Raw genomic sequence first — 26,609 nt, 5'->3', positions numbered from 1 at the left:
TTTTTTTTTTTTTTTTTTTTTTTTTTTTTTTTAGGGTTGTGAAATTAAACCCTGCACTGGGCTCTGTGCTCAGCATAGAGTCTGCTTAAGATTCTCTTTCCCCCCTTCCCTTGTCCCTCCTCCCTTTGCCCACGCTCTCTAAAATAAAGTTCACTGAAAAAAACATATATCTGAATCTGTCAAAAAAAGTAACAAAGCATATTCAATCACGTTAATATTTTTAATATGACCAAAGAGGGTTTTGATTATTGGTAAAATGCATTTTTAGAGATTTTCCTTTTATTTCACTGTTTAAAAATATTTTGAGGTATTTCATAAACTACACAGAATAGTGGTATAATAGCCTATGTGCATAATTTACTAATACACAAATGTAACAATAAAAGCTCCTGGAGTCCACTGATTTTTACTTCTGTTGGTAAGTTTAACCTACAAAGTAAGTTGTAAGTTACACTGTGCTTTCCAAACTTTCCTGATTAAGGGGGAAATAAAACTGACAATTTTTAAGCAAATTACAAAACTATTTCTCCACACAGATGTTCTGAAAACCAGCAGGTACATATTATGACTGTACTTCACAAACATTTTATTTTTGGCTCTAAAGGCAGAATCCATGATCACTCTCATTTTGAACAGAATAAATAGTACTCAGGTACTTGTGAATCTTTCTTTAAAAAGATGCCACTTAAAAAAAAGGGATATATTCATTTTCTTCTACAACATAATAATGAATGTATCGCATACACACCTATTAAATTCCTGGCCAACTCTGCAGCAATATCACAAATTTTTTTCCTCATGCTAGACTGGGTTTCCATTTGAATAATCATCAGTAGTTCACTCTTGATGGCAGTCTGAACATCAGAAGGAAGAGTTGGATAGACTTCATCAAATGCAGAGGACAAAAGACGTCTTAGGAGAACAGCAGCCATTTGTCTAGCCTATAAATGGATAACAAGGTTAATAACTTGGTGTCTTACAAGAGAAAAAATTGCCAACAGACTACATTCACTCCACCATTGATGGATTTTACTATTCTATTTTTACAATTCATTTCAAAAGCACTGTTAGATTTTTTTACAAAACAGGTGAAATAAATAAAACTCTCTCTAATCACATTAGCCTAGTGTACAGAAAACGCTACCCAAAAGCTATTTTTTATTCATAGCTAAGGAAAAGCCCTTGAACCCATCAGGTCACAAATCAGAAACATATCTTAGCAATGATGAACCTGCCTTTAATTTCTATTTGTAATACCTTCTTTTAAGAAAAATAAATGTTAATATAAACTGCAAACCCTAGAATGCTCCTTTCCTACTTCTCCATCTGGCTCTCTCATTCTAGTGTACCTACTAATATTACTCCCTGGACTATCTCGTTGTTTCACAGCCCTTTCATTAGCCTCTTAGATAACATGCTATCATATCCATTTATCTTTATGCTTCATTTGAGCAAACAAACATTACAAGCTCCTAATGCCTGAAAGTGCTAATCAATTTCAATGTGTATATTCTTATCCCATTTAAAACCTGTAGAATATATTTAAGTTTGGCATTTTCTGTAAAATATTCCCCTTTAGATTATCCAAAGACAAACACCATTCTGAAATTTTATCATATTAAATCAACAGGCCTTTGAAACTATTAAACCAATTTTTCGTGTTTTCTTTCATTTCTGGGCTGCAGCTCATTATCACTATAATCAGTATGGAACTGTGGCCAACAAAAAAAGAGTTAAGCCACACAAATAAAATGTGCCAATTTTTTTCTCAAGTCATTTTTCACTGAATTTTTTATTTGAATTACTTTTGGCATACAGCAAACTTTTAAAGAAATTTTAATGCTCTAGAAAGGATTCAAAATGGTTAGAATCTCTAATCTCAAGTTTACGCAATTCTCACACTTACACTAACAAGTATGAAGCCAGTCAAGATCCTGAGGCTAGTTCACAATCATCTAATTCTTAAATCAAGATTTAAAAAAGGTTCAACATAGGTTTTTAAAAAGAAAATTCGAGAGTTTTTTAGTATTATTTATTCTTAGCTTTAAAATTTGTTTCATAGCTAACTTGATTCAAATTTCAAGATTTAAAACAGCCATTACTTTATGTTTGTTCTTCATATGTGACATTCATTTTGAATTAAAGAATATATTACGAAGGTGAAGAAGCGCCTTCTGTCATCTATTTTTAAAAAGTGGGGCACTTTTATACTGTTTTCTAAGCATTGCCACAGAACATCAAATTTAAACTGAGTACAAGTCAGGTGCAATACTATATAGCAGTTTAGTGTGACTTCATTTTCATCACATTTTAATATTAGTAAAGAAGTCTTGCTTTAAAAATTCACTTAAAAAAACAACAAAAAAAAATCCCAACCAACTCTAAGGCCAATGTGGGGCTCAAACTCATGATCCCCAAGATCAAGAGTCCTATGTTCTATCAACTGAGCCAGCCAGTCTTCCTTCACTTTACAAATTCTCAATTCCATGGTTCACAGAGGTGAGACTAGATTTCTAGACTTGGGATATTTTGACATTCACTTAAGACTCTATATATAAGGATATTACTTTGGGGAAAAAAAAAAATCCACTGTTAAATGCATAGAAAAGCAGTAAGAAACAACAAATTTAAATTTGGTACAGTTATAAGGTCATTTGCTGAAAACCATGATTTATAAAGGATTCACCAAAGTGTCTCTTTATTCCTAAACATCTTTAGCACATATTCTTTGCTACCTTAGAGATTAGACAGACAATACATATTTTCTCAGAAAACATTTGGCACACATTAAAACACTGAATTAAATTTCCTCCTTCAGAATGAATTGTTTAAAGGAAGAAATTTTTTTTATAGCTACAGAAGTCACTTTAGTAAATTCTTATGTAATTATTTAAAAACCATTAACTTAAAAAAAAAAATTAACTTAAATATCCTGGACATATCAACCTGACACGGAAAAAAGAAATTTCATTCTTAATATAGGGTACTCAAAAAAACTAACTGCAAAGTATCTTTTAGCAAATCTAAGTTCAAAGTTCTGGTAACGTCTATGGCAACAGTTCTCATTACCCATGTAGACCCGTATCTAATAGCCAACTTGTTTTTTTTTTTTAAAGATTTTATTTATTTATTCATGAGATAGAGAGAGAGAGAGACAGAGAGAGAGAGGCAGAGACACAAGCAGAGGGAGAAACGGGCTCCATGCTGGGAGCCCAAAGCGGGACTCAATCCCGGGACTCCAGGAGCGCGCTCTGGGCCAAAGGCAGGCGCCAAACCGCTGAGCCACCCAGGGATCCCCTCCAACTTGTTTTTTAAGAATGTCATAATCTCAAATATTAGAGTAGTACCTCCTCAGCAGCTGTTGTATTTCTGATGGCTTGTAAGAGGAATGTGATCTTTGACTGGCCTGGGATATTCTCATAGGTTTCCTACAGGAAAAAGAAAAATGTTTAAGGTTAGAATATGTTTAAAAATGTCATCAGCACACCAGTGGAAAGAAATGAAATGAAGACTGGGAAAGATTCATGCATGAGAAATCATGCTGTTAAAATTTTCCCCTACCACAAAATACACTTCAGCTGGTTGGAAAGAAAAGATGTCCAGAGAATCACTTTCAAGCTCCCTTCTACCTTTAGCTTTAAGATTTTTCTAATGCACGCGCATTTTCCCTAACTTTGCTTCCCTAATGAACAAAACTCAAGGCCAAAAGAGGGCCAAAAAAATCTTCAATGTGACCTGAGCTACCATGCTGTAAAGTGCTCACCTAGTATCCCTTTACATCATGGAAAACTACTTATCTTGTCAACATTTTCTAGATCAGAAGATGTAGAATTGGGTTCAAGTTACCACTACTTAACAACCAACAGAAACATATCTCAAATGAAATAAATCCGAGAAAGGGAAAGAAAGTATTCACATTCCTTATGCTACTTTTTCTTTCAAGCAAGGATTATACTAAAACTTATATACATAAATAAATGAATATGGCCAGGAGAAATTTGGCCAAGAGACTTTAATATAATTCCTTTAATATCATTTTAATAATCTAGAAAACCAGGTTTTGTGACTCAGGGCACATCTTTCCTTTCCCAATAATAATGTAAAACGAGAACAAATTAGTTAACAATAAAAAATTGACACCAATTAAAAGATGGATTGTCAGGGTGGATCAAAATATAAGATCTAAATACATGCTGTCTACAAAACTAAATTGAAAAGAAGTATAGATTCATGTGCACATTTAAGAATTCTAACAATAGCAGTCTTGGACTGTGGAAAATACCTTATTCTTTGAAATATATTTGGAATTGTTTTCCCCAAGAAGACTCTTACCTTTGACCTTTGTCTGCTCTCTAAGAGTCACCACCCCTATAACCTACTTTGTTTCTCTGGATAGAAGTCCCAAGGACAACAGATGAAACACAGTGTCTCCTTGAATCCATCCATGTCTACCTTATTTTAACTTTTACTAAGTGCTCTGTGGCATCCCTGAGATATTGACAGATAAGGAAATAAAGGCTCAAAAGTTAAATGACCTGGCCAAGGTCACATACAATAAGCAACAGAAACAACTCTGGTTTTCTGAGGTCAACTGTACTTAAAATCTCCCTAGCACTGAATGCTCTTTCTGTGTTTCACTCCTGGGGTCTGTATGACTCCGCCAACCAACCAGTTCTATTTATGCAGTGCTACACGGTTTTCAAACTTCTCAAATGTATCTTAATCCTAAGAACACATGTGAGGGAAAGGAGAATTCAAAATCTCCCAATAACCTTAGGTTCCTCTCAAATACACTAGCACGCAGGAACACAACAACGCTGAAAACTGTGACAAGAATTAACAGCTGAGAATATCGGGGTACCTCGGTGGCTCAGTGGTTGAGCATCTGCCTTCGGCTCAGGTTGTGATCCTGGGGTCATGGGATCGAATCCCACATCGGGCTCCCCTGTTGGGAGCTTGCTTCTCCCTCTGCCTATGTCTCTGCCTCTCTGTGTGTTTCTCAAGAATAAATAAATAAAATCTTAAAAAAAAAAAAAAAAAGCGGAGAAGATGGTCTGAATTTCTGTACACAGAAATGAAGTAATTTTATGTAGAGATATTCTATGATTGCAAAAACAGAGATGTACCTTGATTTTTCTCACTTAATCTTTATGAATGCAACTCAAAGGCCAGTATAGCCTTTTCATTTAAACACAGTCTCTCACACTACAATAAAAATGTCTTTTTATCCTTTGTACCTAGCCTAGCCCCTGATGCACTGCAGATGTTATAACTTTTTACCATTTTACTTTCCAGTGATCTAAATCAAGTTTCAGAAAAAAAAAAATTCTTTACTGAACTATCACTCTCAGAAAACCTTGCCCAACTGGGACTAATAGCTTGACAGTTATACTATGCTAATTCTAGTAGACACTTAAAAACATTTAGGTCAAATACTAAACTCTATTCCTTAAGGAATTAGAAGTCAATGGAGAGAGAGAGTTTAGTAAGAGTGACATCTGACTCCTGAGAGAGGGTTCTCCCCATTTGTTACGTTCCACTGTGGCAATCCAGATATAGTATTACATTTACACCGTAACTTTGGTTAAGGATAATAGTTTGGCAAAAAAGAACACAGCCTTAAAACCAGGTTATCAGCCTAAATAGAGTTCCACGAAGATAGGGATGGTATCTCTTTCTCCTTGTATTCCTAGCACCTAGCATATTGGAGTGCAGCAAATACAAAGTATATACATAAAGAATATATATAAAAATATAAAGAATCTTTCTAAGAATATTCCTAGCACTAAGCCAGGCAGGTTCAGTGAATGCTGCCAATGTCATGGCAAATAGAATTTCAATTCCAGGGCAGCCCGGGTGGGGTGGCTCAGCGGTTTAGCACCGCCTTCAGCCCAGGGCGTGATCCTGGAGGCCCGGGATTGAGTCCCACGTTGGGCTCCCTGCATGGAGCCTGCTTCTCCCTCTGCCTGTGTTCTCTGCCTCTCTCTCTCTCTCCTTTCTGTGTATTCTCATGAATAAATAAATAAAAATCTTAAAAAAAAAAAAAAAAAAGAATTTCAATTCCATTTATTTCACCATGCACAATCACACAATGTAAAGCAGATTTCACCTCCCCTTTCATGTCCATAAAAAAATGCTAGTAAGCACTCATTTCACTCATTCCATAAATATTCATGGTAAGCCTACCTTGCATATGAAAAGAGGGAACAAGTTTTACCTAACTACAACTTTTACCTAGTAAACACCCTGGTTTCTCAAAAATCAAGTATATTTTTCAGTATGTTATTCTCCTCCAATTAAAACCTCATTAATGAAGTTCTATATTAAAATCAATGAAAAGGGCAGCCCCGGTGGCTTAGAGGTTCAGCACCGCCTTCAGCCCAGGGCGTGATCCTGTGAGACCCAGGATGGAGTCCCATGTCGGGCTCCCTGCATGGAGCCTGCTTCTCTGTGTCTCTGCTTCTCTCTCTCTGTCTCTAATAAATAAATAAAATCTTTAAACTCAATGAAAAAGTCAATGGAAAAAATAAGAATGCAAAATCCATGCATATGATTAATAAAATACTTAAGCTTATGTCATATAAAATGTCTTGTCATGAATGCCATGGACATTCAACTTTGTATTACCTGTCAACTGCTTATTCAATTGTTTATTCACGTTAATCATTATATTTTGAGACTTGTGGCATTGAAACAATTTTTTCAAGCATCAGAAACATTTTTTATAAAGTTAAAGAGAAAAATTCTTGAAGATTTAACAGAAATAAAATATAAAGCCCACCAAATGGTTTATACAATGGAAGTTTAAAAACTTTTAAAAGTTCTGAAGACCTTCAATGTTTTCAACAGTAAATTACAATTAGTCTTCTACTGTACTTGATTTCATGTTTGAATACAAAACAAGTCACCTTACTCAACAGTCTTGTATTTGTATCAACTAAGTATTTATGAAATTACAAAGATATTTACTGAGATTTTGTCAATTCTTGTTAAAAAAATTTCTATATTTGCTATATCAGACTTTATTTTTTTTATATATCAGACTTTAATACTCAATTTAATTTAGTTTGATTACTTATAAATAGCTCATTTCATAAGGCAAAAAAAGGGGTATTCAAGTATCATTATATGCAGCTTTTTATTTTTCAAATAATATTTTGCTTTTGTAAGCAGCTCTATTTACAGTCCAGCTTTGTGTTATAGAGAGACTAGGAAACTTCCCTTCTAACATTTACTTTTTTTGGTGTCAAATTAAGAATTTTCTATTAAAAAAAAAAGAATTTTCTATTTTATGATACTTAATTTACATATTAGTGTTTCTGAGATATACAAAGAAAGCAAAAATGTGTTACCTGAATGATAGGAATAAAGAGAATAACCATAACAGTACAGTTGATCCTTGAACAACATGGGTTTGAACTGCATGGGTTCACTTATACACGGATTTTATTTTTTATGAATACAGGACGGTATTGGAATGTATCTTCTCTACTTATGATACTTTTTTTAAAAATTTTTTTAAATTTATTTATGATAGTCACACAGAGAGAGAGAGAGGCAGAGACACAGGCAGAGGGAGAAGCAGGCTCCATGCACCAGGAGCCCGACGTGGGATTTGATCCCAGGTCTCCAGGATTGTGCCCTGGGCCAAAGGCAGGTGCTAAACCGCTGCGCCACCCAGGGATCCCTGCTTATGATACTCTTAATAACATTTTCTTCTCTTAGTTTGTTGTAAAAATATAGTATATAATACATACAACATACAAAATATGTGCTAATTGGCTGTTTATGTTCTTGGTAAGGCTTCCAGTCAACAGGAGGCTGTTACCTAAGTGTCTGGGGAGTCAAGAGGGTGGGGGCTCCTGTCCCTAACCTCTACGTGGTTCAAGGGTCAACTGTACTTTTCAATTGTTCTTTATGAGAAAATGTGCTGAATGCTGCTAACTATCCCTAAAGTGATGGAAGTGATAAAAAGATTTACAACAGGCACCAATTGGAATTCAAGCTGAACCAGACACTGGTATTTAGTTCAATAGAAGAGAGATTCCCCACTAGGCTTGACAATAGAGACTTAAGCAACTGGAGGGAAGAGGGAGAATTAAACTCGCTTACTAATTACAATGCTGTTCTGCTTTGCAACACATGGCAATTTCTATTATGGGTTGGGATTAAGAACTTATTTTGGTGAAAAATTACCCCCAGAGTTAGCAGAATGCACTAAAATGTTTTTATAGGCATCATCACATCCCTCTGATAGGAGTGCACATTGATGCAACTAATCAATGCACATTACTTCCAAGGACAAATGCTACTTTTTAAAGTATTCCACAAGCAAACCCAGCAAACCCAAGTCCGAAAAGATTGGAATGCTTGTACTCCTATATTTAAGAGGACACTGGAAATCTTAACGTCCATTCGTAAACGTGCTGGTTGAATAAATAATACATTCATATGATGGAATACTGCGTAGCTGCTTTAACAAAATCTCTTATGTGGCAACTTGAAATACTTTTGAGTGAAAAAATCCAACTTGCACAACAGTATGCATATGAGAGGCTCATTCACGTAAAAATGCAATGTATACATATGCACTTGTATTTTCAGGGACGACTCATAAGACACTTAAAAGTTATCTTCGGGGAACGGGATAAAAAAAAACTATTTTGCACTGTTTCAATTTTTACCCTGAACACATATATCCCATGTATACTACATGAATTAAAAAAATCAGTAGACTAACGGTTGTTCAACATGCTTTTTCACCCAGAACTGAACATCCAATACAGTGACTTCATCACGTATCATAAAACCACTCAGTGCAGCCAGCATATCCTAATCTATTCAAAGCAAATATTAACTTTGTGATTCTGAAGACATCTATGAAATTCAGGAGGACAAGCTCCCCCCCCCCCATATCATTAGCTACACGTAAATTTCTGCTTTGTAAAAATACCCGAACATCCTTCACCGAATCTTGTAAAGATACTCAATCACGTGGGGGCAGGGACCTCTCCATGTGGCCAAGTTGGAAGACAGGTTCTGAGAGCGCACTTCAAAAAAAAAAAAAAAAAAAAAAAAAAAAAAAACACTAGACAGCCCCTGCCCTCCCTTCTGGGCGTCTCACGCATCCCTCGCGGTCTCAACACTGACAGCGTTAACATCAGTCTTCTGAACCAAGTGGGGCTTGCTGCTACTTGGTAAACGAGCTTGCAGAGACCCCTGAAATACTGTCTCCTGAAAATAAGTCTACTCAGAGCTCCACACTTTGTGGAGGCCACAAGCCAGAGGTTTAAAAAAAAAAAAAAAAAAAAAGGAGAGAGAGAGAGATTCAGGTTAGATTTAATGACATTAAAGACTTAAACATAGGGTGGCCCTGGCCCACTTAAACAACGGAAGTCCCAGGACATCGCAGTTAGGAGACCACAAATCTCTAGAGATCAAAGCACAAGTGTCTGAAGGAAGAATAAAGTAAGGTGGAAGGTGCTTGGACAGAAACCCTCAAGGCAACTTCACAAAATTGTGGCGGGGCGGGGGGGGGGGGGGGCGGAGAAGGGAAATCCAGCTTCCGAGGTTGCGAGCTAGACCAGAGAAAGAGGACCACATGGAAGTAAGTAGGAAGGCAGGAGGGCAAGACACACGTCTCGGAGGGGGGGGGGGGGGGGGGGGGGGGAGGGGGGGAGGGAGGGAGGGAGGGAGGGAAGCAGGGTGACGGGTCAGCAGCCGCCCGGGGTCGGGGCGCCGCGGGGCCAGGCTGGGTGGAGACCCGCCAGCAGGGCGGGGGAGGCTCCCGCCGGGAGAGAGCGGGAAAGGGGCGAGGGGAGCCCGGGCCCGCCCCGCACCCCCCACCCCTCCGCGCCGCCCGCTGCCCGCCCCGGGCGGGGGTCGCGGGGGTCGCGGGGGCCGCACGTGTGCGCGAGGGGCGGCGGGCGGCCGGGGCCGGGAGGGCCCGGGGGCACGGCCGGGCGCCGCGGGCCGCCTCACACGTGGGCTGCGCGGCCGCCGCCCGGCCCGGCCTGCGCCGCCACGGCTGGGCGGCCGAGGCCCGGCGGGGCGGCGTCGGGGGAAGGGCGGCGCGCCGGCCGGGGCGCGGCGGGCTCGGTTACCTCTGCCTGTTTCCGGACCACATTGTCGGGGCTGAGCAGGTTTCCCAGGAGCAGGTAGAACTGTTGCTGCTCCGCCGCGGCCGCCGCCATTGCGCTAGGCGTGTGAGAGAGAAGGAGGGAGGGGAGACAGGAGCCGTGAGGCGCGCGGGCGGGCCGGCGGGAGGGCTGGGGGCGGGCCCAGCGCGGGGACCTGCACCAGCGGCGGCGCGGGGCTGGGGGGCGGAGGCCGGGCGGGAAAGGGCGGGGCAAAGGGGAAAGGGGAGGATGGGGCGGGGCCTCGCGACCCCTCACCCCGCCGCGGCCCCCAGCGCCGGCGCCTCATTGGCTGCAGGCGCGGGGGGCGGGGCCGAGGCCGCCTCCGCCGGGGCCGCGCCGATTGGCCACGCACCCCGCGGTGCCGTCACTGGCGAGGGGCGGCGGGCCGCCGGGCTGGTCGCGGGCGAGGCGGGGCGGGGACTGTGCCGGCCAGCTGGGGCCCGGGATGACGTCGGGAGGCCGGCGGGCGGGGCCGGCGGGCGGGCCGCGCAGAGCCGCGCCGCGGGGCGTGAGGTCCGGCCGGGGAGGTGGGGCCAGCGCCGGAGCGCGGGAGATTTCGGCGCGGCGGGCTGGCGGGCAGCCTGGTCCGCGGCGGGAGGCCTGCGCCCCCGCCCCCGCCCCAGCTCCCCAGGTCTCGGGGCCCTGGACCCCCACCCGCGGGTTCCCAGGTCAGACCCTCCGAGCTCCCTCCCGCAGGACTGTGACTCAGGCCGCCCCTTCCCCACGCCGCGCTCGCCGGTGACTCACACCTGGGGCTGGGCGGCTGGAGGGGAGCGGGGTGACTCAGCCCCGGCCTCTCCCCTCTCCCCCCCCCCCCGTCCCTCCCCAGCCCGGGGTCGTCCCGAGCTGTCCACGCAGCACACATGCCTCCATCCCCTCCCCACCCAGGATCCGAGGCTATTCCCCCGGATTCCTCGTTTTGGGGTCCCCGTTGTGTCCATGATGGGGAGAAGCCGAGAGAGAGGCAGACCCTCCCTAAAGCAACACTGGTTTGCAGGGCTGATCTAAACGTTTATCGATTGCTACCGGTACCCAGGGGCCCAGAGACCTGATTTGGCAGAGACAATACGTCCCATCTTCCTTTACTACAGAGCTGCCCAGATGCCCAAAGCTGTGTTCGGATCAAAGGGCACTTCCCTTGAGCCCCTACCGAGCTAAGGGTGATAGTAGAGAAAATAATTCTTTTTTTTTTTTTTTAATTTTTTTTTTTTATGATAGAGAGAGAGAGAGAGGCAGAGACACAGGCAGAGGGAGAAGCAGGCTCCATGCACCGGGAGCCCGACGTGGGACTCGATCCCGGGTGTCTAGGATCGCGCCCTGGGCCAAAGGCAGGCGCCAAACCGCTGCGCCACCCAGGGATCCTCTTTTTTTTTTTTTTAAACCTCAAAAGGACACTGGTAGGGAGGAGGAGGTTCCACGTTGGGTGAGATGGAGAGTACTACACTTGTGGCAACCTGTAGGGAATTTAATTTCCTGTTGACTCTCATGAAGTTCTGCTCTCTGAAGTCTGCGTAAAACATTTGCTTTTAAGTGAATGACTTTAAACCTTCGCTGTATATTAAGAATCCAGGCCACTGGGTCCAGAATCTGGGCCGAGGCCCCGGGATGGCTATGCAATTGTGATTGTCGGCCAAGATCTTTTAGAGGATTCTAACCCGATTGGTGGGGAAAACTGGCTTAGGAAGTTTGAGCTGTGGCAGTGATGATGAACTCCCTACAAGAGGTCCGCAGGCCTACCTTTGTGCAACTGATGCTTCTTAGATGTGACGCTTCGTTGTTCTGAGGACACATTATTTATTTGAAGATAGACGATATGTAGATTAGTTTGGGGTAGGTTTTTTTGTTTGTTTCTTTGTTTTTTGTTTGGTATTTATTTAGGTCAGTGGTGGTCATATCCAGATTTTGAGGAAGCTTTTCCCTCACCCAAGATGATTAAGATGTGGGGAATTTCTTATCAAAACTGTTTTATGTCTAGGTTACCAGTGAAATAAGATAAACTGCGTAGAGGCTTGCTTAGGATATGGCCTGACCTCCAGTTACTTTTTAACATCTGCGGTGGTATGTGTTTTATGGGCAATGACTCTGTAGATTACATATGTTTGTTTAATGATTATTAAATAATAGACATTCCAATGTAAGTCTACAAATATGTCAAGGAGCTTGTTTTTTGTTTTGTTTTGTTTTAAAGATTTTATTTATTCATGAGAGACAGAGCGAGAGGAGGGAGATGCAGGCTTCCTGCAAGGAGCCTGATGTGGGACTTGATCCCAGGACTCCAGGATCAGCCCTCAGCTGAAGGCAGACATTCAATCACTGACCCACCCAGGCATTCCAAGGAGCTTATTTTTTGGTGGGGCAAAGCATAAACTTATTATAACCTGAAATAATCAGGTTACAAATAAAACAAGTTAGTGGTGATATCAACTGCTAGAATTTGAAATGTCAGCCCAGCCTTATTTTTAATATTGTAAGTATCCAATCAAAGAGGAAGGAGATTTTTTTAAGAGTAATGAACAAAGAGATCCCCAAATGGGAAAAATTCCTATAAACTTGGAGTGGATATCAGCCATTTGGACAATTGAGACCGGTTTTGGTGTCCAGGAAGAAGCCCCAGTAGGAACTGCATTTTCAACAGCAGGCCTGCCAATTTGGAGAGTTCCTAATGTTCAGCTTTCTGGGAATTTATTGCCCTTAGAAACTCATTTCCCATGGAGAGAGTCTTATTTGTTTATGAGTATTGTTTCCCCATAAGAAAATACTTAGATATTGTATAATGGCAGCCCACGAGAGTATAGGTTTATTTCCCAAGGAGATTGATGGAAGGTAAAAAACCTTGAACTGGAGTTGAATGGATTTGGATATTTAATCTCTTACTACTTATGTGAACTTGAATGAGTACTTAATGTCTTTTAAGCCTCAATTTCTCATCTGTAATATGGAATAATAATGGTTATGAAGGTATAATATTAATTACAAAAGTTCTGACATTAAACTATAATTGGAAATGAAATGGAGTGGTAGAAAACTTTTAAGTTTTGCTCGCTCCTGATTAGCTGTCATTGCTTTGGATGGGTTAACGGAACAGCCAGCACCTGATACCTTTCACTTCAGCTTATTAGACCTGACACTACTTCCGGGGCATATTTGCTCAGAGCATTTACAACCCCTTGTGAAAAAGGGTGAGGTTGGGAAAATGGAAGACTGGAAGTTTTTCTCAACTGGGACATGAAATCTAGGTAGTTTAGTTTTTTGTTTTTTGTTTTTTAAGATTTATGTATTTGAGAGAGAAACAGAGATAGTAGGAAGGAGCAGTGGGAGAGAATCTTCAAGCAGACTCCCCGCTGAGCACAGAGCCTCAAGTGGGGCTCCATCTCACAAACCCTGAGATCCTGACCTGAGCCAAAACCAAGAGTCGGCACTTAACTGACAGAGCCAACCAGGTGCCCCGGTAACTTGGGATTTTTTGATGTGTGTCAGAAGGTACTGCACAGCCTTGTCATGACCTACTTATAATAATACAGGAGGCAAGACTCCTTAACGAGAGAGCACAGAATCTTGTTTAGGTACTGCTCTTGGTTTGATGGGTTCTCATGTTGATGGAAGTGGCTGGAGAAGTTAGGTTTGGAAAACCCCTGTGAAAGCTTCTCTCAATTGGAGTAGAATTTGGTCTTGTCTGTCATTTCTGGTTTATTGGATGCTGAATGTAAGTAAAACAAGATTCTCCCTAATGAACAATCTGTACATTTTTAAAAGTTGCCACAGGACTCCAAAGGAACCTCAACTACTTGTCCTGGTAATTGTAAACATGTGCTGTCTGTATCACAATTTACAATGAGGGTTAGTTTAAATAAGATGAATGAAAATATTATGTATAACTATACATATATAAGGTGATGGTATTATTTACAGGTGTTTGTATTAATAGTTAACATGGTACAATGAAAAAAAGTTGGCTTTGTTTCCTCATTTGGAAAAGGGGAACAATACTTCTTCATAGGGACATTGTAAAACTTAGGATAATATTTGTAAATGCTCATAGCATAGTGTCTGTATAGTACTCAGTAATTATCAGCTTCTATTAATTAGATGGATTTTAGGGTTAAATAAGAAATAGACAAGTAATTACTCTTAAAACTACATGTGATATAGATGTATGTATCACACTTGTGTGTGTATAAAGTGCATTTGTATATTTTCTATTAGTCACCCTCCCAATCATGCATAATTAAATAGTACGTTGACAGGTTAATGGTAGTTAATAGGCATTTGACTGATAAATAAGATTTCTAACTCTAATATTGATGCCATTTGTTGGTTAGAGAAGAATCAGCAAAAGAGCTGAGAACTGTTGAGGAAAGCTGGTTGCTGGAAATAAAATGATGAACTGTTTACATTTCTTCAGCTGCTTTTTATTAAGACTTTCAAGCCCTTGTCTGAAGCGGTCTGTTACAGTCAGAGCGTGCCAACCAGGGGCAAGTGAAATCTTCATATTCCGAAAGGGCACTGCCCACAATAGTCAGCAAATTGTTGAACACAGGCAGGGGAAATTTGAATTCGATTAGTTTCTTTTCCTCTCTCTCTGTTTCTTTCTCTCTCATAGTTTTATATATGAAATTCACTGAATGTCTGCCGGTGGTTGGATACATTTTAGGAAGAAGTAGAGTTTGGAGGCTAGGATCACAGGCTCCAAGAACCAACCAGAATGAGAGTTCAAATAATGACTTTACAATTTACATGCTGTGATCTTGCTCAAGTTAATTAAACTTTCTCAGCCTCAGTTCCCTCTTCCATGAAATGGACATAACAGAAGTATTTTCTACCATGTGTTAAAATACTTGGCGTAATGCCTAGCACAAAGTAAATGTTTAATAAATGTTAGCTGTCATTACTGATGCAGATGGATACCTCCAAGATTTCTACATTTAATTCTGATTGCCATTTACTCGTTAGGTTATTATGTTTTTATACTCCTATTATATAAGCAGTCATGTGATCATAATGTATAATAAATTGTGGTTAAGGAAAAAAAATTTAAGTTTGATGTGATCCTCATAGAGCATTTTAAGGCCATTTTCAGTGTTAAATGCTACATTTCTTTGTCCAGAGTGGTAGCCATTAGCCATTATAGCTTTTGATCACTTGAAATGTGGCTAGTCTGAAATTAGGTGTGCTTTAAGTACAAGCTATAGATTAAATTTCAGAGACTTAGTAGAAAATTAAGAATAACAATTTTGGGACACTTGACTGAGTCAGTCAGTTAAGCATCTTACTCGATTTCAGCTCAGGTTATGATCTCAGGGTTGTGAGACTGAGCCCCACGTTGGACTCCACGCTCAGAGAGGAGTCTGCTTGAGATTCTCTCTCTCCCTCTCCCTCTCTCTCTCTCTGCCTCTCCTGCTTGTGCGCTCTCTCTCTCTCTCTCTCAAGTAAATCTTAAAAAAAAAGAATAACAATTTTATGTTGATCACATGCAGAAATGTGAACTCAATGAAATAACATTGAGTTAAAGTGTTATTTATGCTCATTAATAAGTGATAATCATTAACTATATTTTTCTATTTTTACTTTTTCAAATATGAATATTAGAAACTTTAAAATTATAAATATGACTTGCATTTATGGTTCACATGCTATTTCTGTTCAACAGTACCTTTGCTAAAGAGTAAAAGAACCAACTAGCTACACACAAGTGTCCTGCATACTTTGTTAATTTAGATTTAGGAAGTGATTTGTCAACAAACAAAGTGGAAATCACTTACCTTATAGTGCTTTCTGTTACTTCCAGTTTTCTGACTTGATTCTCAGGGATTTGGAGACATGGTACAGTACTTCCTGAGCAGTGTTCCTTGCTTGGGAATTTCCTTTCCCTGCTGGTTTGACATTAAACAGATTTGTGAACCTTTAGAAAGTAGGTAGGACTTCAGATTTGAGCTTCTAGAATGAATCCTTGTAAGTCAAGAACTAGTTAAGAACTAGAAGAAGGAAGAACATCTTTTTTTTTAATGCTGATTATTTTCATTTAAATGTGGTGAATAGATTTAAAAACCATCATTTGCTGCATTTTAGCACCTGAAATAAAAATATACATAGTAAAAGAATTTAGTTTTAAGCATTTTTCCCTAGAACACAAGTAGGTTGAAAGTAAGAGGATGAAAAAAGACATACCATGCAAACAGTATCCAAAAGACAGCCAAAATGGCCATCTTGTATCAGACGAAATAGATTTTAAGATAAAATTATCTGAGACAAAGTAGGATATTTATTATGATAAAAAGATGGTCAATCGATCAGGGAGACACAACAGTTACAAACACATGTACCCAATATACATGAAGCAAAACATGACAGAATTGAAGGAAGAAGTTCAACAAAATAGTTGGAGACTTCAATCTCCACTCTTAATAATGGATAGGGGGATCCCTGGGTGGCGCAGCGGTTTAGCGCCTGCCTTTGGCCCAGGGCGAGATCCTGGAGACCCAGGATCGAATCCCACATCAGGCTCCCGGTGCATGGAGCCTGCTTCTCCCTCTGCCTATGTCTCTGCCTCTCTCTCTCTCTCTCTCTCTCTCTCTCTCTCTCTCTCTCTGTGACTATCATAAATAAATAAAAATTAAAAAAAAATAATGGATAGGACCTCTAGGCAGAAGATTAACAACAAACAGAAGACATGAAGAACATTATATATCTAGACCTAAGAGACATCTGTAGGTACTCCATCTAATAATAGCGGGATGCATATTCTTCTCAAGTGCACAGGGGCATTCTCCAGAAGAGATCACATGTTGGGCCATAAAACAAGTTTCAGTAGATTTTAAAAGACTCAAATCATACAAAGTGTGTTCTCTGTCCTCAGTAAAATGAAATTAGAAAGCAAGAACAAAAGGAAATTTGAGAAATTCACAAATAAGTGGGAATTAACCAGCATCCTTCTAAATAACAAACGGGTTAAAGGAGTCACAAGAGAAATTAGGAAATACTTTGAAATGAATTAAAACAAAACCACAAGAGACCAAAGCTTATGGATGCAGTGAAAGCAGTCCTCTTGGGATACTTTAGAGTTGCAAACGTCTTCAATAAAAAAGAAGAGAAAGCGCAAATCAATAGTGTCACCTAGTTTCTTAGAAACCAGAGAAAGGTCAAACTAAACCCAGATAAGCAGAAGAGATGATAAAACCAAGAAAGGAAATAAGTGAAATAGAGAATTAAAAAAAAAAAGAAGAGGAAAAAAGGCATTCCTTTGAAAAGATCAACAGAATTGGCAAACCTCTAGCTAGATTGACCAAGAAAAAAAAGACATAAATTACTAAAATTAAAAAGAGGAGGCATCAATATCCAATTTCAGGAACGAAATAATTACAAGGAAATGCTATGAACAATTGTATGCTACCAATTAGATAATCTGGATGAAATGGAAATCTCTTAAAAGTCACAACTACCAAAATGAATTAGAGAAGAAATAGAAAATCTGAATAGAGGGGAGCCTGGGTGACTCAGTCGGTTGTGTCCAACTCTTGGTTTCAGCTCAGGTCATGATCTTAGCGTCCTGAGATTAAGCCCCACACTCAGCTCCACGCTCAGTGGGGAGTCTACTTGACCCTCTCCCTCTCTGCTCCTCCTCCCCCACCCTGTTTGCTTGCTCACACACTTGTGCTCTTTTTCTCTCTTAAATAAATAGAATGTTAAAAAAAAAAAAAAGGAAAGGAAAGGAAAGGAAATCTGGATAGACCCATAACAAGTAGAGAGACTCAGTAATAAAAATAATTTCCCACAAAGTTCCAGGACTAGATGGCCTTATTGGGGAATTCTACCAAACATTTAAAGAAGAATTGACACCAATCCTTTCTAAGCTCTTCCAAAAACTAGAAGCAGAATGAATATTTATTCTACAAGGCCAGTTTTAACTTGATACCAAAACCAAAGACATCACAAGGACACTGCATACCAACACAAATATTGATGCAAAAATTCTCACAAAATCCTAGGAAATTGAACTCAGCAACATATAAAAGAATTATATATCATGACTAGGTGGGTTTTATCCTGGGAGTGCAAAGTTAGTATAACATAAGAATAAATCAATGTAATGCACCATATTAATGGAATAAAGTATAAAGATGACATGATTTTGCAATTGATGCAGAAAAAGCCTTTGACAGAATCCAACATGCTTTCATGATAAAAACACTCAACAAACTAGGAATAGAAGGAAACTTCCTCAAATGGATTGTCATCTATGAAAACTCCACAGCTAATATCGTACTTACTGGTGAAAAAATGAATGCTTTCTTCCTGAGATCAAGAATAAGAATGTCCATTTTCACCATTTCTATTCGACATTGTACTGGAGAATCACAGATATTATGATCTTGTATAGAGAAAATTCTGATGAATCCATTATTATTGTGTTATTAGAACAAATAAATGAATTCAGCAAGGTTGCAGGATACAAGATCACTACACAGAAAATCATGTACCATGTACTAGCAATGAACAATGCAGAAAATGAAATTAAAATCTCTGTGATAGCATCAAAAAGTAATAAAATACTCAGAACAAGTTTAACAAAATACAAGACTTGTACACTGAAAATATAAAATAGCTAAAGAAATTTAGAAAGTCTAAATAAATGGAAAGATATTCTATGTGCATGAATTAGAAGACTTAATATTAATATGGCAATACTCCCCAAATTGATCTACAGATTTAAACAATACTATCAAAATTTCAACTGCTTTTTTTCTTCAGAAAAAGCTGATCTTAAAATTCATATGAATTGTGAGAGACTACAAATAGCCAAAATAATCTCAAGCCAATAAAAGTTGAGACTCACACCTTGATTTTTTTTTTTTTAAGATTTTATTTATCCTTTCATGAGAGACACACAGAGAGAGGCAGAGACATAGGCACAGGGAGAAGCAGGCTCCATGCAGGGAGCCTGATGTGGGACTTGATCCCAGGATCACGCCCTGAGCCGAAGGCAGATGCTCAACTGCTGAGCCACCCAGGCATCCCTCACACATTGATTTTAAAACTTACTATAAAGCACAGAGATACTGGCAAAAGGATAGACACAAAGATCAATGGACTTGAATGAGGACTTCAGATATAAACCTTATATTTGTGGTCAATTGATTTTTGATGAGGGTGCTATGATGGTTGATTTTATGTTTTGGATTGGCTAGCCTGTGGCATCCAGTTGTTTGGTTAAACAGTAGATGTTTCTGTGAAGGTGTTTGTAGATGTGATTAACGTTTATTGTAAGTTGACTCTCAGTAGATTGATTACCCTCCCTAATGGGTGGGTCTCATCTAACCAATGCAAGGGCTTCATAGCAAAGGCAGGTTTCCAGAGGAAGAAGGAATTCTGCTTCAGGACATAGAAATACCTTTTGGTTTGCTCTACAAATTTCAGATTCCATACTACAAAATCAATTCTTGCCTGAATTTCCACTTGCTGTCCTGCCCTAAGGATTTCACATGCCAGCCCCCATAATCACATGAACTAGTTCCTTAAAATAGGTCTCTTTATATATATCCTATTGGTTCTTTTTTTCTGGAGAACCCCAACAAATTCAGGTGCCAAGGCCGTTCATGTGAAAGAACAGTCTTTTCAACAAATGTTGCTGGTACAATTGGATATCCACATGTATATGAATGAAACTGAACTGCTGTCTTGTACCATATGCAAATCTCAAAATGGGGCATAGACCTAAATGTAGATGCTAAAACTGTAAAATTCTTAGAAGAAAGCATAAGAATAAAACTTCATGGCCTTTGATAGGCAATGGTTTCTTAGATATGGCACCAAAACTACAAAAGATGAAAAAAAGAGAAAAGATCAATTAGACTTCATCAAAATTGAAAACTCTGTGCTTCAAAGGAAACCATCAAGAGAGTGAAAAGGCAACCCACAGAATGGGAGAGAATATTTGCAGATCTTATATCTGATAAGGGACTTGTAGCCAGAATATATATAAAAAAAACTGTTATGCTCCATAACAAAAAGACACTAGATTAAAAAATAGGCAAAACAGACATTTAGATGACCTTCCCACACAGAAGATACATGACTGCAAATGGTTAGTAAGTATGCTCAAAGATGTTCAATGGCATTATATAAATACAAATCAAAACCAATAAAAGGGTATACCACTAGGATAACTATAATAAAAAAGATAATAGCAAGTATTAATGAGGATGTAGAGAAATTGGACCCCTCAAACTAGACCCCTGTGACATTGCTGATTGGAATGTAAAATGGTGCAGTCCATTTGACAGTTTGGCAATTCTTCAAAAGTTGCACACAAAGTTACCATATAATCTAGTAATTCTCCTAAATACCTGCTCAAGAGAAATGGAAACATGTCTACACAAAAACTTGTACATGAATGTTCATAGCAACATTACTCAGAATAGTCAAAATGTGGAAACAATCCAAAATATCCATAAACTGATGAATAGACAAAATGCTGTATGTCTATTTGGCAATAAGAAGAAACAAAATACTGATACATATTGCAACATGAATGAACCTTAAAAATACTATGCTAAGTGCAAGAAGTCAGACACAAAAAGTCACATGTTTTTTGGTTCCATTTATGTGAAATGTCCAAAAGCAGCAAATCCATAGACAAAGAAAGTAGATTCATGGTTGCCAAGGGCCTGGAGGGGAGAGGGTGGAAAGTAGAGTGGCTGCTAATGGGTATGGAGTTTTTTGGGGGGTGATGAAAATGTTCTGGAATGTGATGGTGGTGATGGATATAAAACTCTGGATACACCAAACAATTGTACACTTAAAAAGTTTGAACTTTATGGTATGTGAATTGTATCTCAATAAACGTGTTATTTTAAACAATACTTTTCCTTCGCGATCTGAAGGAAATTGATTCAAACCTCAGTTACTATTTTTTCTATTTTCACACTTTTTAATACAATTCAGACTACATGGATGATAACATTCATAACCTTCAAACTTTCTGAACATTCTTAGGCCATTATTTTGGAGGAAAGAGACTGGGGAGATACTGATATGATTTAGCATCTCACAGTTTGGATACTATGATGTGCACATTTTACCTCATGCATTATGATGGTGTTCACAGTGAGATATCAATTGTGACATCAATCTACAACTCAAATTTGCATGTACTGGCAGAAGAGATTTTTAGTGGTCTGTAATTAATGAGGTAGAAATTAAAGGAACCTCATAATATAGTTCATACTCTTCAATTCCACCCACACCATGCATTGTACTGCTCTATGCCACACTTAAGTGTTACCATTTTTTTTTTAGACATTTTACTTATTCACTTATTTAGCAAATATTTATTGTGCACTTTCTCTGCAGTGGGCACTCTTTGTGGGGATTGAACAGAACTGGGTTTCCACTTTTGTGGAGCTTATCTTTTAGAAGACTCCAGGCAATAAAAAAAGTCAACTGAGTAGATTAGATAAATCTTAGGACCAGTGAAAAGAAGATAATGAGGTCAAGAGTGATTGGTTGGACCTTGGGGAAGATATCTGAGCAGAGTCTTGAAAGATGAAACCAGTTGAAGAAATAGGTGAAATTCCTATTTCCATTGGAAGACACAACGAGTGCAAAAGCCCCAAGGCGGAATGGAGTTGGGTGTATTCCAGGAGGAAGGAAGGGTACAGCCAGAGAGGAGTAAGATATGAGCGGAGGGCTGAGAGGCAAGCAGGGGCCAGATTGCCAGGGGCATTGTGATTCTTCAGGAGTATGACTTATTTTATGTGGATCCCATTTTAAGGGATATGAGCAGTTTTAACAGATCATTTAACATTTAAACAGTTACAGAAAGTTATTTTGGTGCAATATAGGAAACAGTAGGAGGGAGTGAGGAGGCTGGAAGATCATTAGGGAGGAGGTCACTGTAGTACTTCGGTCAGAGAATAAGGTGGCTTGGACTATATAGCAATTCCATAGTGTCCAGAGTAGTCTGATTGAGATAGTTTGCTTTCCAAAATAAGAGTAGGATGTAAGGTACAGAGGCAGATCCAAGTTTTGTGGGACCTGAAACTTAACACAACTTGAGGGCTCTCCAAAAGAAAAGTGAAACACTGAGCAAAAATGAGGTCCCCTCTATGTGAACAAATGGTCTGGAAGCTTAAGCTTCATGAGCTCCATGGTGAATCCTCTTCTGGAGGAAGTGAGATGGAGAAGTCAAGGCTGCCTAGGACTTGGTCAATGCCACTAAAACGAGGATGAGTTGGGGTAAGGTCTGGCGAGAAGAAACTGAGAGGTGAGTTTCATTCATGGTAAATTTGAGATGCTAAGGAGACATTCAAGTGGTGACATCCAGCAAGCAGTTGGACAGGGATGCCTGGAAGAGGACAGGGCTGGAAATACCCACTGAGGCATGTTATTCATAGCATATAAGGCTGCAGAAGTAGGTGGCATTGCCTGGCGAAGAGAGAAGAGGGTCAAGGATTCAGCCCTGAGACATCCTGGCGCTCAGAGGCTAGGCAGAGGAGGATTATAATTCATGCACAATATAAGTATAATCCTAAGAGGGAACTGATGGTGGTACATTGAACATTATTAGTCATGAGAAGGGAATTAGATCTCTAGTGGCAAGGAATTAATACCTGGGAATCCACAAATGAATGTCAAGATAGTTGGAAGAGCAAGTAGGCAGAGATGTTAAAGAAAAAGCCAGTACTATAACATTTGAAAGGATTATTTTGTATTTGTATTTTCTTGTACTTGAGGAGTAATATTTATTTTTTCTAAATTTTCTTCAGCTACTCAGCGCTCTTAACAGTCTAATCTACCTCTCTCCCTTCTCACTGAGAAACAATGCTATAACAATATGAAATTAAAATAATTATTTAAAGACATTAGTTCAAACTAATGCTGAGATGTCAGATGGTGTCCTCCTCCCAGCTCAATAGAAGTGTATATCTAATTAGCTTTCTTTATGCTAATGTTTTTGCTTGATTATCAGAGAGATAATAGTTTTTGTCCTTTTAAAGCATGAGGGAAAGGAGTAGGGGAAAAGCAGGAATGTGTTTTAAGTTCTTACTGCCATGTAAAGTAAGAATGATATTGAAACCATGTTGTAAAAAGGCTTGTGTTGCTTGGATTCAGCTGAAAGTCAAGTATTTTCTTTTAAAACAGAACTGCATATGGAAAATCTGATAAAGCACAGCTGAAAACTGGACTATTGATTGGTATTTACATCTAAACACCATCATTTATAAAGGGATTACATAATTTCTTATTCAGGTTGGATTCAGGTGAACTAAGTTGCAGGGATTTCTGTTCTTCCAGGGGCTTGGCCCGTATGTGTTGACTGTTTTAGTGGTTCTGAGCTACAGAATTAGGGCTAAGTCTCTTCTAAGGAAAGAAAATTATTCTGTTTAAAAACTAGAAGAAAATGACAAGCTGTAGAGGAAAAGTGTAAGTGTTAGGTTATAAAGTATATTAAGTCAAGGTGAGAAGATAGAAAGTGAAAGTGGTCCTATTTTTAACAGGTTGGTCAGGGGCGATCTTTCTGAAGAGGGGACATTTTAACATCTGGGAAGGGATTGCTCCATGACAATTTTCTGAGAGAGCAAAGTTATTTCAGAGATTAATATTAAAAATATTCCACAGTTGTGTATCAGTTTTGTTATTCACAATATACTAGCCAATGAGACTTCACTCCCTTTCTGTGTCTGAATGCTAACCCTCTACATTATCTCATTCAATCATTATGTTTAACCAGTGAGACTCCAACCATTTTTTCATCGAAAAAAAAAATGCATTGGGGTCAGGGGATCCTGGTTCCAGTGGGAACTCCACCGCTAACCAGCTATAATCCTGAACTTGGCCCTCAAGGCTTCTGTAGGCCTCCACTTGTTCATCTGTAAATCCAGAGCATTGGACTAGATCCCTAGGGTTATCTTCCCAGCCACTGCATTTGAGGATAATTAAGTCATTATTACACTGTGTTGAAATAGGGTGATGACTACAGAAGCCACTTAGGTTGCTCATTCTGAAACAAAAATTGCTCTGAGGTTTGAGGTCTTATATCACTACCTGCTTTTCTTGAAAGCATTTTTTTTTTCTTTTTCTTGTCATGTGCCACTTAATGTAGCTACCAACATAAAATGATGGCTGTCTCTACTCATCAGCTGCTCTCATCATTTGGTTTGCTGTGTGCTTTGGAAACCAGATAACTGTGTGCATTAGAAGGATATAAAATAGGCACAGAGGATAGAGCAGAGCATATTTCCTGTAATCCACCTCATATGGGCTTTAAGACAATTATTACTTGGCCACCCAGGTATTTTTAATTTGAGGGTTCATAACTGTGTCCCAGTTGTATAGCTCTCCCAAAATGCTTACACAATGTTGTCTCCCACTACTAGAGTTATGGGTGTTTCAGCATATATACATGTAAGTGAGTGATGGAACAATAGAGCAAAACTGATTAGAAAGGTCTAAATTAGGGGCACCTGGGTGGCTCATTGGTGGAGCATCTGCCTTTGGCTCAGGTTGTAATCCTGGGATCTGGGGATCAAGTCCCTGTACCAGGCTCCCCACAGGGAGTCTGCTTCTCCCTCTGCCTATGTCTCTGCCTCTCTCTATGTCTCTCATGAATGAATAAGTAAAATCTTTTAAAAAAATTTTTAAAAAAGGAAGGTCTAAATTAAAGTCTCTGTAATAAAGGCATTGCCATTGACAAGTCCCCTGCATCTAATAATTTTCTTTGTGATTTGGCTTTTTTTTGGGGGGGGGAGGTTATATTATTTATTTTAGAGAGAGCATGTGTGAGTGGGGGAGGGGGGCCGACAGAGGAATAGGAAGGGGAATCCTAGAACCCAAAGCTGGGGTGGAACTCATAACCCTAAGATCATGACCTGGGCTGAAACCAAAAGTCAGACGCCTAACCGACTGAGCCACCCAGGTGCCCTGGCTTTTTTTACACCTAGTTAGGGGATTAAGTTCTAGGAGAATCAGGTAAGGCAATCCATTAGGTTAGTAGGTTTTTATCACTTAGTGGTTGATTTAGTCTTCCCTGCAATGAAAATGAATTATGTTTTCCCTCCTTTACTTAACTAGTAATCTCTGAAATTAAAATAAATATACTGAGCCTCTGAGAGGACACAACCGTAAGATATTTAAATATTTTTAATATATTTAGAGGCCTAAGATAGGACCTCTAAAAATTTTAAGTAGAATTTATTTTGAGACATGAGAAATTAAGAATCAGTTCTTAAAAGTCAAACTTGAAAACCCTTAAAAGCCCTAAAGGACTTTTAAGGGCTTTCCTTCTATAGGAAAGTAGGATACAAAATCCTGGTGGATTGGACTTTGGTTAGTCAGTGAATAAATAGTGAAATGATCATGAATATCACAATTGTAGGAGAAAGTAGGACCTTTTTGTTATAAAGGTAATAATGCAATTAGCAGTGGCCAGACACAGAACAAGGTCTGATGATAGTCTTACTTGGATACTGCAAGGATCCTTGTCAGGGAGAATAGCTGTGCTCATACATGGGTCCTGGAAAGGTTTTTCCTTGGAACCACCTAAATGAAATAAAAACTCATTTTTTTTATTGTTTCAGGATAACTGCACATATAGTTAGGACAATGGTCTACGTTCTTTTGGGCAACCCTACTCAAGTGATGCTTTCTTAAGTACATGGAAGCAGTCAGCAGCTAATTTAAGACACAGTATCAAGGAACAGTGAGCAATCATGATATTTGCATTTTTTCATTCTAGCTTTCTGTCTAGTAAGTTCTCTGTCCTTTCCCTTCCTCATTGATACTACTATGGGGACTCCAGAAGGTAAAAGAGCTAAAAGGGCCTCCTGGATCTTACACAAAGAGACTTTCCCTCTAGACCCACTCAAATTGGTTCCTCGGTATGGATTAAGTTCTTAAACTTTTCATCTAAATTTGAGGTTTGGAGATTACTTACAGTAGTCAAAGCTGTTCTCTACACTGTGGTTGCTCCAGTCGTGGGATGTCATTAATCCCACAGTTCCGGCCTCATGGTCACCATGGAGACATCTGACTGCAATTATGACCCGCTGGAGGTAAGCAGTGTCATGCTGTTGGCCTGTTTCAATTTGCCCACCATATAAGCTTTATGGGCCATCTAGGCTTTCAGGAATCCTAGGCTAACCCATCTGTTCCCAAAGCCACAGAGAGGAAAGGGAGCTCTGACCTTTGAGAACTCAAAACCCATTGAGGGCTGCTTGGATTGGGCACACATGTCATCAACTTCAGCTTTGAAAATATAGGTGTAGTTTCCTTATCTGTGGATTTCAATTTTATTCTAGTAATCAACACCAAAAAAAGAAACTGATCTCTAAAATAGATAAAGATACATTTCTATGGAAACAAAAAAACCTCCCTATTAAATACGTTTTTGGCAGTTTGGTTTGTAGTTTAATTTCTTTTTTCTTTTTTCTTTTTTTTTTTTGTAGTTTAAGTTCTTAAATTATATATTCACTTACC

General features: G+C 39.4%; 1 protein-coding gene across 4 annotated transcripts in view; it reads right to left on the bottom strand.

Moving 5' to 3' along the window:
• IPO5 (importin 5) overlaps nucleotides 1-26,144 on the bottom strand; it is a 56,461-nt gene extending 30,317 nt beyond the window's left edge. The window contains exons 1-6 of one of the 4 annotated variants that reach the window (XM_025440973.3): nucleotides 26,068-26,144; nucleotides 25,594-25,673; nucleotides 15,899-16,009; nucleotides 10,104-10,197; nucleotides 3,348-3,428; nucleotides 749-941 (exon numbers count right to left, since the gene is read on the bottom strand). In XM_025440973.3, coding sequence (XP_025296758.1) covers nucleotides 749-941; nucleotides 3,348-3,428; nucleotides 10,104-10,193 — 364 coding nt within the window. In that variant the 5' untranslated portion in view covers nucleotides 10,194-10,197; nucleotides 15,899-16,009; nucleotides 25,594-25,673; nucleotides 26,068-26,144. The remainder of the gene's footprint in view (nucleotides 1-748; nucleotides 942-3,347; nucleotides 3,429-10,103; nucleotides 10,198-15,898; nucleotides 16,010-25,593; nucleotides 25,674-26,067) is intronic. The other 3 variants (XM_035704361.2, XM_025440977.3, XM_035704362.2) reach the window with 3 other exon arrangements.
• Between the last annotated feature and the right edge of the window lie 465 nt (nucleotides 26,145-26,609).

The sequence above is a fragment of the Canis lupus genome, chromosome 22 (genome assembly GCF_003254725.2).
Source record: "Canis lupus dingo isolate Sandy chromosome 22, ASM325472v2, whole genome shotgun sequence".
NCBI lineage: Eukaryota > Metazoa > Chordata > Mammalia > Carnivora > Canidae > Canis > Canis lupus.
Note: the sequence above shows the minus strand (reverse complement) of the source record. Positions and strands in the feature narration are given on the sequence as shown.